This window comes from Ylistrum balloti, unplaced genomic scaffold (genome assembly GCF_031769215.1).
Source record: "Ylistrum balloti isolate Yb309-2 unplaced genomic scaffold, AGI_CSIRO_Ybal_v1 Utg372338, whole genome shotgun sequence".
Taxonomy (NCBI): Eukaryota; Metazoa; Mollusca; class Bivalvia; order Pectinida; family Pectinidae; genus Ylistrum; species Ylistrum balloti.
The window spans coordinates 81037-94395 of NW_026783073.1; the positions used below are offsets into that span (position 1 = coordinate 81037).

Sequence of the window (13359 nt, forward strand, 5' to 3'; positions counted from 1 at the left end):
TCAAACCACACACTACAGATTCTCACCTGAGTAACTCAAACCGTCCCTGGTAGGGATCAAACCAAACACGGCGGATCTTTACCTGATTAACACAAACCGTCCCTGGTAGGGATCAAACCACACACGGCGGATCTTCACCTCAGTAACACCAACCGTCCCTGGTAGGGATCAAACCAAACACGGCGGATCTTCACCAGTGTAACACAAACCGTCCCTGGTAGGGATCAAACCACACACGGCGGATCTTTACCCGAGTAACACAAACAATCCCTGGTAGGAATCAAACTACCTGGGGTTGCAAATTCCATTACAATTACGTAAAAATCGCGTAGTAAAATGAAGAGTTATTTCGTCTTTTAACTTCAAAGAGGATATATTGTTCACCTTAGGGAAACATCTTTTGTGATTTTTTCCCGTCGGGAACCAATCAAAAGAAACGGACAGTCTTCAATTTTGCTGGCGACTAAGAAAAGATATTGAGAACAGAACGCTTGGATTTCAGAGAATCAACACATAATTTCGTTACTTACCTTGAAGTTTGATATTTATAAAATTTGTAAAGAATTAATTACTTAGAAGAACACACAACCCAAATAGATATGGTATTGTTTTAATCATCTGTGGGCGTGGTAGTGTTTAGTCTTTGATGTTGATACTGATGGTAAAAAGGACTTTGAAATATAATGCATCGTCTTTTAAAATTTGTTTCTTTTTTTTAAGCTTGTTTTTTTCAATTGATGGATATGTTGGTAATTAAGCTGTTTAATGACTTTCTAAGGAAATCAAACTTTAAATACTCATCAATTAAAAGATACATTGTGAACGCGATAATTATGACATGCAATATGAATACCAACAATACTTTTAAAAAAATCATAGCATGTGAAAAAATGTAAATCATAAAAGAGAAATCTTTATTTCATATGGCGATGACGTCTTTTAGGAGGAAAGAGATACCAGTGGATTTGACCATCAAAAAGGGCGGGGTATGGTGACGCTAATTATCAATATACAGGAAACGAATATCTTGATATTTAATTATACTTTTGATTTATATATGTTTATTTTTGCGTGTATATATTTGTTATATCACCTATTATTGTGTCAGTCTGAAATAATGATATGACGCCATACACTCACAGAGTGCATTGTGACGAATATACAGCTGATATGACCTGGAAATCTCCGTTTTCTGCAATATTTTCCTGAACAATCGATAAAAAAAGTCTTAAAGTTGTATTCATTTGATGTGTGATTGATAAAACTCTTCATATATTTTCCAATTCAGCTCTCAGAATGTTCCCAAATATTAAAAGAATTATCAGGTTCGTTTAATAAATATCGCATATCGAATCGAGTCTCGTATAAAACCTTATATTTATGAGTCTGGCTGAGCAAACAATTTTCAAACAAGCGAGTTCAGTGTGGGTTTCGCGAATTGGTAACAAACTGCGAACTTATATACCTGCATAATTGATTTATTGTCCCCTATGATTGCGAATTGATAAATAAATAACTAATAGATACATAAATAAATAAAAACGGTAGCGTTGTGGTAGCTTATGCTTTTTTAACTGACTATTGAAACGGGTCATCACTGCCGTGTGCCTGTAAAGGAACGCTCGGCTGCTCTCTGTGATGAGCAAACTTTTGAAGATGAAACTTTTTGTTCAGTTAAATGTATGTAGATTTCATTCAGATACCATTTGCTTTAAAATGACAGCAGGTACGGAACAAGATTTTATGTATTTCAATTCCGTAACATTTTAAATAAGTGTCACACAGTGTCGGATCGACAATTTGAATATAGCGTATGGAAGGCAATTATTTATACCATGAAAAAATATGTCGTTTTTGTATCTTATCATCACTCATTATATTTTTTTTCAAATAAATAATTTTACTTCCGTTTGGTGATGAAACTCTGGGTTCGGGTACAAAATGTAATGTATTTGAACAAGTGTGAACGTTTATTATGTCCAGCGGAAGATTTTAAACATATCTTTGTCTAGTAACTTTGATCTGATCTTCAATGTTTAATGAGTGATCGACTATTTAAATCACTTCCTATCTAAGAAATATCAACTGACTATATCGCCATCTTGGTAATTTCTTCCCTAATTCGGAGATGGCTTTATGAGTTGAAAAAAAGTGCTTTATCGTTCATAGGAAAAAGTTTGTTTCTTGAATTGCAGTTTCATTTGCTTTTCACAATATCTGAGTAACACAGTGTGTCGGGAGGCCGGATGGCCGGTGGTAACGCACTTGCCTCTCAACCAGTCGTACGGGGTTCGATTCCCGGAACGGACGTGGAAGTTATTGGTGTCACCTGACTGACCACGTGAGTTTTAGCAGGGCACTCCGGTGTACTTCCACGAAAACGCGACAAGGCGCTATAAAATTCTTCAGAAAATCGTATCAGAGATGTCGTTTTTCTTCATATAAAACTTGCTGTGTTGAAAAATCCAAAACCAAAAAAATGAAACAAATTTCGTTTTAAACAAACAATTATGGTATTAAAAACCACAGTTTGTATAAAAACTGACAAAGTAAAAAAAGATTCTGACGACATCAAAGCGACAAATATGCCGCAAAAATCATTTTACATAAATATTATCTTAGAATCTATGCGCGATATAAGAAAACAAAAATATAATAATAACAATGAAATTATCACATTTGAAAAATAAAAGAGTTAACACATTATATTATAACATTTTCAAGATAAAGCGCCACCGACTTGCAAAGGCCCCGGATGAGTCTGGAGGTCGATCATATCTGCACGTGCGATTCACGTGCCTTTCAAACATCGGACGAACATGGCGTGTGTTTGGCAACGACAGGTTACCGTTAACTTAGATGTCAGTGAGATTTTTCCATGGAGGTACGTACCTTCACGAGACTATATGACAAAAAATTGTCAAATAGTTTATGAACGGTGAGTCGGGAAATTTACACCGATGGGGAATGTAGAATCGATAATAAAAATGATAGATCTTAGATATAATGATGTCCCTGATTTATTGTGCAGAGTGTGAATGGACAGGGTACACGCATTGTATATGTTGACCAACGTTTACAAAGATAATGAACTGATATTTGGAAAAAAATGCCACCCATGGTTTGGACTTGTGCCAAAACATTTTACGAAGATAATGTATTGAAAATGGATTTAGTTTCGCACGGAAGTCATGATGGTGACTGTGCATTTAAAAAAAAATGCTCACCAAATTACTAGTGATGTCCTAGGTTTTTCTGGTCCTGCATTTTATATTTTTAAAAGTGATGTTTAACTTTCAGCTTTAATTTGAAAATGGATGGAATATGTAGACATTCATGCAGAGAACGAAATGTCACACGCTCATAAATTTCTTGACAGTCTTAATGATACCTCAAAGGTCAGTTATGCTGGCTTTACTGAATTATTTAAAGGATATAAACAACTTTCAATCCTGTTTTTTTTTTTTAATTAAGACAAAAATCAGCATTGACATGCTTTTATTGAGGTATTAAATAAGCCTTGTTTGTGTCTTACCATAAATTTTAATGATTAAGATAGATTTTTGCTATTCTAATAAAATTTTGATGTCATTTATATGTTCACTATGCATAGCAGGACAAGAAGTATTGTCCTGAAAAGATTTCATTTAAGGCCATTTCACATCTAAATGAAGTCTATATCTTAATTATTGTCGCATAAACACATTAAAAATATATGTGGAAAATTTAATTGACAATAAATTGTGGTATTTTATACACAATATGCCCAGCATGATCATATTTTCGAACTTAAAGGATTATTTAATAATTAAAGAATTAAGAGACATTTATGTCAATTAAGTAAATTTATTGAAACAAAAGTTATGATGCATACTTTACATAATTAAAATCTACGCTGATTGATCTTATTTTGAGGAAAAAAAAGTGTCCTATTTTATCAGGTCAGCTCACATTCAAAGTAATTTATTATACATGGCAAAAAATTTCTCTGTCTAAAAATTGATAAATAACATATGGCTATACAAATTGTACCTTCCTAGAAAAATAGATTTCTTTCAAATAAAATGAAAAGTTTTTTGTTTTCAATTTATTTGTGTCTTAGGGGACTTCATTTTCAAACTTTCAACTTTTGATTGAAATTTTAAAATTTGTTATACAACAATTTTGAAACAAGGAGTTGTTGAATCTGTCAAATCACTCTTGTTGGCACCAGGGATCTTGCAGAGAAACCAAAGTTTCTTGAAAAAAATCCCACTCGGTTGAGTATGTGATCATGACCCAGAAATGTATAATAGGAAATGAAACTGGGACTTGTAATTATACACGTCAATTTTGGATATAACAACAACGAAACGAATTTGTGTTACAGAAAACTTTGAACACTGTGTACACTTACAACTGTTGACAAGATGTCATAAAATAAGGAAAGTTGGTAAACTTATGGGTTTGATCAATAGTTCAGCACAGTCTGAAAAAAGTGCATGTATCATACTTAAAATTGTACCAAACATGGATGAAGGGAGACAACTAGCATGTGCCTTTACAGATATGATATTAGGTTAGAAGGGGAGAGAGGGAAGGACAGGAAGAGATAAACGTACAAATGTGAAAAAGGTTAGAAGGACAGAGAAGGAAGGGGTTGAGAAATATGGAGAAAAAGGTTTGAAGGGGAGAGAGGGAGTAGGGGAAGAGAGAGCTGGAGAAGGAAAGAAACAGTTAAAAGGGTAGGGAGAGAAGGAGGGGAAGAGAGAGATGGAGAAGAGAAGTAGTTAGAAGGGCAGAGAGGGAGGAGAGGAAGAGAGAGATGGAGAAAGGAAACAGAATGGTAGAGAGAGGAGGAGAGGAAGAGAGAGATGGAGAAGGAAGGAAACAGAAGGGCAGAGAGGGAGGAGAGGAAGAGAGAGATGGAGAAGAGAAGTAGTTAGAAGGGTAGAGAGGGAAGGAGAAGAAGAGAGAGATGGAGAGAGGAAAAAGTTAGAAGGGGAGAGAGGGAGGAGAGGAAGAGAGAGATGGAGAAGGAAGGACAGTTTGAAGGGGAGAGAGGGAGGAGAGGAAGAGAGAAATGGAGAAAGGAAAGAGAAGGGGATATGAAGGATGGAGAAGGAAGATAAAGGTTAGAAAAGGAAGGAAGAGAAAAAGAAATGAAGAAAGAAAATAGAGGGCAGGTGGGGAAAAGAGGAAATGAAAAGGAAGAGAAAATGATGTGAAAGCAAAGGAAGAAAACTGGTGATAGGGAGAACGGCAGGCAGAGATGTGTGGCTACATACATGATTTGAAACACTATTAGAATAACTTGATTTGCTTAAAGCACTGAATATGGGTGCATTGTGTCCTATTTACAATAAAACACTTTAAGATATGCTGCAACAAAATATCTCAAAATATCTTTAAATGTTCTTGATGATCTTTAGAGAATTTAAAAAGGTAGTTTGAGTTACACATTTGACAAGTAATTCAATTTGAAGATGGGAAGACTGATTGCACTATCTAAGCTAATCTTACTACACCATGTGTTTTAAATTACCAGGAAGTTTACCATCTGGGGCAATATTTTATCATCTCTGCTTACACTTGTTAAAGTATATATAATGTTTCATTCTACATGTAGCTAGCATTACATCCAGTCTTAAAACTTCCACAGTAAAACTTGATCAATCAATAAACACATCTAAATTTATTACTACAACATCTGTTAGGTGGCATTACAGATATAAAATTGGATATCCAGAGAAAGGAGGGAGGAAGGGATAGAAAAACAGAAATATTTGAACCAGCCAATAATAATAAGAAACAAAATTATTCTGAAGCATATTTTTCCATGGTTACAAGAAAACATTCACATGAAAATTTTGATGTATAGTACTAGCCATGATAGAGATACTTCCCTGCATACAGTTTTTTATACAGCTTGGTAACTTATAGTGTAATAAAAGGTGTTTATTACTATTTATGAAATAGACAATCAAACATATGATACATGGCTTGTCATATGTATTGTTTTACCCTATTTAAGAGTCAGCGAGAATGTCAATATATTAGCCATCATAGTTCTACTTCTCTGCATCCATCAATTTTTATACAGCTGCATAGATTAGAGTACCAGGGTATATAAAGGTATTGGTATGTGTGGAATGAAATGACCAACATAAAAATAACCTCCACCATTTGTGTACTTGTAAAGGAACTTAATACAGCTGGGCAGATTAGAGCAAGTCTGCTGTTTAGTTGGAGAAACCTAGAAAATGAACCAAAACACATAAAAAGTTAGTATGATTTTGCTTCTTAGGGAATTTCTTTAATTCTTTGTTTGGATTTATGTCTGCTATTGATTACTGTATCATTAAGTATCTTTCAAGCCTGGGAAATTGAAGAATATGATATGTAATACAATGTATAAAAGGACAGATCTTTAAGGAATGAGAACATTTTGGGGAGAATGCATGTAAACTAGTGTATTCCCTTGTTAGATACAACAGTTCATCTTTAAAGTATATTTCAAACATGCTTGAGAAAGCTGGGTTGATAAGAGTTTGTAATTGTTTGGGATGAACAATACATTTAAATACAGAGTACTTCCTATAATTCACTGGAACATTATACAGCTATGTAGATTATAGTTTAATTGACAATCATCCCAGCACTGGGTACTTCCTCGTATACACTGAAACTTTACACAGCTATGTAGATTATAGTTTAATTGACAATCATCCCAGCACTGGGTACTTCCTAGTATACACTGGAACGTTACACAGCTAGGTTGATTAGAGTTAGGAACAATGCATGCCATCGCTGGATACTTCCTAGCATACACTGGAACTTTACACAGCTAGGTTGATTAGAGTTAGGAACAATGCATGCCATCGCTGGATACTTCCTAGCATACACTGGAACTTTATACATTAGGTAGATAAACCTTTTTTGTTTATATTTATTCATTTTTCATCAATGTTTCAATTTGAATAAGAATTTTGGTATTTTCAAAACCATAAACCACCATACACTCAAATTTGCAGTCAGACTGGACACTTTCCAACATATTCTAGATATTGCATTTAAGTGTATTTTTTTGCAATTTCAAGGATAGATTAACAAATCATTGTAAACCTTCATTTTGTTCTCAATTTCAGAATCTGCTTTAAAGCTGGTGATCTGGAACATGCACGTTGATTTTTTTTACAGAGATTCCACATAGTTGTAAAATTCATGCTGGCTTCTTTTGTTTTAACTGAAATTGTTAAAGGTTTTTGATTTCGTAGGATACGAAGACAGGCTAACTGAACATTATATATCTTCACCAATACCAATTTCATGGCCTTATTGCTTCCGACTCTTACCTTTCAAAGTCATAAATTTATTAGCAACTTTATGAAAATTTGGATTGAAAGCATCAATTTAGTTGATTTAAAATGGTTTGATGAAATGAAAGATGTGATTTAGCTCCTCTTTCACTGTAATTTGAAGGCTAAATTACTTTAGGCTTCCACTTAAAATATCTGTTACCAGCAGGGGCAATATAAGCAGAAAGTGCATTTGACAGAAGGGAGATAACTCCATTCCTTTGGCTTTTTTTCCCCGATGTCCACACCAAATTGGATCTATTCTAATGAAACCCATATACCTTGCATTTTGGAAATTTTTGATTATCTATCATGACTAGAGTTTTTTTTATATTTTTTCTGAAAATTGATTTCTTTTAGGATTTTGATGTACAGTTGATGTATAGGCAATTACTAAAAGGACTTATTGCATAATTGGCTTGATTTATGTATGTTTCAGTGTCAAAGTTGCAACATGACTTGAAAATATTTTACATGATATTTGACTATGAAATCCAATATCAAGGTATATTTTTTGTTTTGTTTTTTGTTTTTGTCTACTTTGAAGTATTCTACACATTGAAGTCTTGAAAACTGATGTCTGGAATAAGGAAATTAGGGTGGGTCTGCTAGGGGGTTTAAGTAAGTTACACAACTTATAATGATGGAAAAAGACTTCATTTTCATCAAATCTTTAGTTAAGCTCACATTTTCACTATGCATGGAAACAGAAAAAGTTTGAACAGGGAAGGGGGAGGGGTGTACTTTAACAATGCCACAGTAAAGTGAAGTCTTTTTTCAAGGAAACAATTTGTTTTGTATTTCAAACCATCATGATATTTTGACCCAGTTCATTTCACAATATGCTTTACAACACAGTGTATGTGCCACGCAGACAGAGCAGTGGATGATCACTATAGAAAGTCCAGGAGCTAATGTTTAAGGAGAAAATTCAAATGATATAGAGGGTTTCAAAAAGTTGATAATTGAGAATATAAATTACAATTAATCATTATATATTGTGTTTGTAAATCTTTGCATAGCAAATGTTAATAAGCATCAAAATATCATCTTTCAATGCAAAATCCAAAACATGAATGATTTTTTTTGTAGTGTGATAACAAAACTAGTTTTCTTGTACATACTGTTGAGTTGATATATAACTGTTATGGAGATGCACTTATCTCCCTTGGATTTCATTTTTCGATACAGCTGTGTACTTTTTTCAGGTTTATTTTTTAAATATAATTTGTATTGAACACAATATCTACATAGGAATCGTTTTCAAGTTAATCACCTACATTTATTGATTTTACAATTAGCCTGGGGTACCAACATGCAACTTGTAACTCAAAGTAAGGAAGATGGGCTTATTGCAGGAAAATGAAATACTACTATTTATAATTTCATTTCAGTAATAATTACCATAACTTTAGTATGCATATCTTCCACTAATTCCCATTACTTTGTATATAATGTCAATGAAAGAAAGAACCCAATAACCCCCCATAGGGAGCCCCTCTACCTGCCCGCCTGCCTGCCTGCCTGTTCTGTTGCATTCAGAGTCAATAGGTGGGCTTATTAGTAATAGAAATGTTTCTACTAAACAGCAGTAAATATGGTTGGGCTTATTCCAGGACAGTAAAATATTTTCTTTTTTGATATTTCTACTAAAAGGCAATAGCACATGGGCTTATTATTTGATATTGGCAAATTTCCATGTCTAGGCTTATTATCAGACATGGGCTTATTGCCAGATAGATGCAGAAAATATTTAAAATGAAACTTACATTAGCTGATTGAGGTTACAGAAATTGTTGTTTATCAATCGTCAATATTATGTTTTGCAGATTTACACTGATGAGAGACAGATGCCAGCAACCAACACATTCTCAGGACAGAAGTTATCATAAGGTGCCATCTGATTGGATCAATTTCTATGTAAAGAAACTTCTTATTGGTGAATCAATGATGACATTAATTACCTCTCCGGAGATTTCATCGACAAGAATGTGAACACAGACAATTCAACGATTGGATGAATGGTGGTTGAATGTAACTGTGTGAAAGCTTCACAGGAAGTTAAAAGAACAGGTAAAAAAATGTAAGGGAGAAGTTGATTGGACAAAAGTTTTTTCATGCCTGCATGTTTCTGATTGGTCAAGCATTAATGCAAGGAAGCTGATGACTGGGCATTAGTAAGGTTAATGCTGTTTGAACATTGACTTGTGTAAAGTGGCAGCTGATGCTAGATGGTAAATGATAGGACAGTATACTTTTGAAGCAGATAGAACGAAAATTAAGCATAACTGATTGGAAAGGTGTCAGTTGAAGGCAGGAAAGAAGGCACATCAAAGCAGTTGTAAAGATTTGATTCCAGGCATTAAAGCTGTGAGAATAAAGTTGACAACCGAAGAACGCTGGAGTTGTGAGCAATTGCACATATTTTATAGTTTGGGAATGGTTGTTTTAGATCTTAGCAGTTTCTGTCATGGTATTTGTGTAATGTATGCTTGTTGTGTAGCTGTGGCGTTTTATTCTGTAGTGAACATTTTGATTGAAATATCCACATTTATCAGTTAAACTTTGAAAAAAAAACTTTTGAAAAAAATGGAGTCAGATTTTTATAGACATAATATTGAAATATTTAAAAATATTTTTTTCCTCTAAATTTTGATAACCAAAATGATGCAGAATGTAAAAAACAGAAAATTCCTCCCTCCCCCTGCCTTGCTCCCCAATAATCTTCGCTATTCTATTAAATCCACAGCCTCATCTCAAAGATATTGTTCAGTTGGAGGTTGCATTGTTCAACAAGAGTGCAACTGCTGCAACTAGGGTCACTAGTTTTGAAGGTTGGCCTGTTCCCTGATATATACTTCTATATGACGTTAGGATCCCATCATATCTAAACATCCACAGGTTCACATCTGTTTATGATAACATTAAAACAGTGTGTCTAATTATACTGAAAAAGCTTTTATTAGATAAGGATATGGTTTATGTTTTGATTTCATATTTACCAAAGCATTTAATTCACTCCCTCTCCGACACAACTCCGCCCAGATTTGGAATGTAAATATGGCTCTAATCTGATAACGGGTTTGTAAACAATGTCAGTAATTTATACGCATCTTTAGAAAATTTACTTTCTATGCTGTTATTGTAAAATGCACTCAGCACTGATGACAACCAATTAATAAAATATTTGAATACTACACACTTAATTTCATCTTATCTCAAAACAGACTTCATGTATGTATGAAAAATGTCAGGATAGCAGTTTATAAGATTCATGAAAGTTTATATTAGGTAACAGCTGAAACATGTTGCCTTGATTTCAACAATATTTTCCTTTTTATTTGAATATGATAGGCATGGGATGTAATGAAAAATATACATTTTACAGTAATTGGTGTGTTATGCACTCTCATGGGTTCGATGAATTGCAATCTAAAAAAAACAGGAATTCAATGTAATTGATTCTCTTTTGATACTCCAGTTTTTCTATCCGGTACAACTTATATAATGGATATCAAGCAGACTTCTCAGGATAATGTTCAAAATTTGATTGAATGAAAAAAGAATCGTTTTAAAACTGGGTCCTTGTATCCAACATAAGATACATTTGGTAATCACCCTACACATCAGATACACTTGGTGATCTCTCTTCACATCAGATACACTTGGTGATCTCTCTACACATCAGATACACTTGGTGATCTCTCTACACATCAGATACACTTGGTGATCTCTCTACACTTCAGATACACTTTGTGATCACCCTACACATCAGATACACTTGGTGATCACCCTACACATCAGATACACTTAGTGATCTCTCTACACATCAGATACACTTGGTGATCACCCTAAACATCAGATACACTGTGTGATCACCCTACACATCAGATACACTTGGTGATCACCCTACACATCAGATACACTTGGTGATCACCCTACACATCAGATACACTGTGTGATCACCCTACACATCAGATACACTTGATGATCACCCTACACATCAGATACACTTAGTGATCTCTCTACACATCAGATACACTTAGTGATCTCTCTACACATCAGATACACTTGGTGATCACCCTACACATCAGATACACTGTGTGATCACCCTACACATCAGATCAGATACACTTGTGATCTCTTGGTGATCTACACATCCGATACACTGTGTGATCACCCTACACATCAGATACACTTGGTGATCACCCTATACATCAGATACACTTAGTGATCTCTCTACACATCAGATACACTTGGTGATCTCTCTACACATCAGATACACTTAGTGATCTCTCTACACATCAGATACACTTAGTGATCTCTCTACACATCAGATACACTTGGTGATCTCTCTACACATCAGATACACTTAGTGATCTCTCTACACATCAGATACACTTGGTGATCTCTCTACACATCAGATACACTTGGTGATCTCTCTACACATCAGATACACTTGGTGATCTCTCTACACATCAGATACACTTGGTGATCACCCTAAACATCAGATACACTGTGTGATCACCCTACACATCAGATACACTGTGTGATCACCCTACACATCAGATACACTTGGTGATCACCCTACACATCAGATACACTTAGTGATCTCTCTACACATCAGATACACTTGGCACCGTACACATCAGATACACTTGGTGATCTCTCTACACATCAGATACACTTAGTGATCACCCTACACATCAGATACACTTAGTGATCTCTCTACACATCAGATACACTTAGTGATCTCTCTACACATCAGATACACTTAGTGATCTCTCTACACATCAGATACACTTGGTGATCTCTCTACACATCAGATACACTTAGTGATCACCCTACACATCAGATACACTGTGTGATCACCCTACACATCAGATACACTGTGTGATCACCCTACACATCAGATACACTTGGTGATCACCCTACACATCAGATACACTGTGTGATCACCCTACACATCAGATACACTGTGTGATCACCCTACACATCAGATACACTTAGTGATCTCTCTACACATCAGATACACTTGGTGATCTCTCTACACATCAGATACACTTAGTGATCTCTCTACACATCAGATACACTTAGTGATCTCTCTACACATCAGATACACTTAGTGATCACCCTACACATCAGATACACTTGGTGATCTCTCTACACATCAGATACACTTAGTGATCACCCTACACATCAGATACACTTAGTGATCTCTCTACACATCAGATACACTTAGTGATCACCCTACACATCAGATACACTTAGTGATCTCTCTACACATCAGATACACTTGGTGATCTCTCTACACATCAGATACACTTAGTGATCTCTCTACACATCAGATACACTGTGTGATCACCCTACACATCAGATACACTTAGTGATCTCTCTACACATCAGATACACTTGGTGATCCCTCTACACATCAGATACACTTGGTGATCACTCTACACATGATCTCTCTACACATCAGATACACTTGGTGATCTCTCTACACATCAGATACACTTGGTGATCTCTCTACACATCAGATACACTTGGTGATCTCTCTACACATCAGATACACTTGGTGATCTCTCTACACATCAGATACACTTGGTGATCTCTCTACACATCAGATACACTTGGTGATCTCTCTACACATCAGATACACTTGGTGATCTCTCTACACATCAGATACACTTGGTGATCTCTCTACACATCAGATACACTTGGTGATTGGTGATACACTCTACACATCAGATACACTTGGTGATCTCTCTACACATCAGATACACTTGGTGATCTCTCTACACATCAGATACACTTGGTGATCTCTCTACACATCAGATACACTTGTGATCACTCTACACATCAGATCTGATCTCTCTACACTCAGATACACTTGGTGATCTCTCTACACATCAGATACACTTGGTGATCTCTCTACACATCAGATACACTTGGTGATCTCTCTACACATCAGATACACTTGGTGATCTCTCTACACGTCAGATACACTTGGTGATCTCTCTAC

At 35.2% G+C, this 13359-nt stretch overlaps 1 protein-coding gene across 1 annotated transcript; it reads left to right on the forward strand.

The window, feature by feature from the left end:
* Positions 1-2819: 2819 nt before the first annotated feature.
* LOC132564504 (octapeptide-repeat protein T2-like) lies at positions 2820-5207 on the forward strand. The gene is made up of 4 exons (XM_060229158.1): positions 2820-2884; positions 4729-4825; positions 4863-4917; positions 5119-5207. The coding sequence occupies exons 1-4, from the start codon at positions 2820-2822 to the stop codon at positions 5205-5207; spliced, it is 306 nt and encodes a 101-aa protein (XP_060085141.1).
* The last annotated feature ends 8152 nt before the right edge of the window (positions 5208-13359 follow it).

Bases quoted from the DNA above. Each gene is read 5' to 3' on its own strand.
- LOC132564504 (XM_060229158.1), top strand. From the start codon at position 2,820: ATGGCGTGTGTTTGGCAACGACAGGTTACCGTTAACTTAGATGTCAGT. The intron at 4,826-4,862 runs GTAGAGAGAGGA...GAGATGGAGAAG, and splicing joins TGGAGAAAGGAAACAGAATG to GAAGGAAACAGAAGGGCAGA. The intron at 4,918-5,118 runs GTAGTTAGAAGG...GATAAAGGTTAG, and splicing joins GAGAGAGATGGAGAAGAGAA to AAAAGGAAGGAAGAGAAAAA.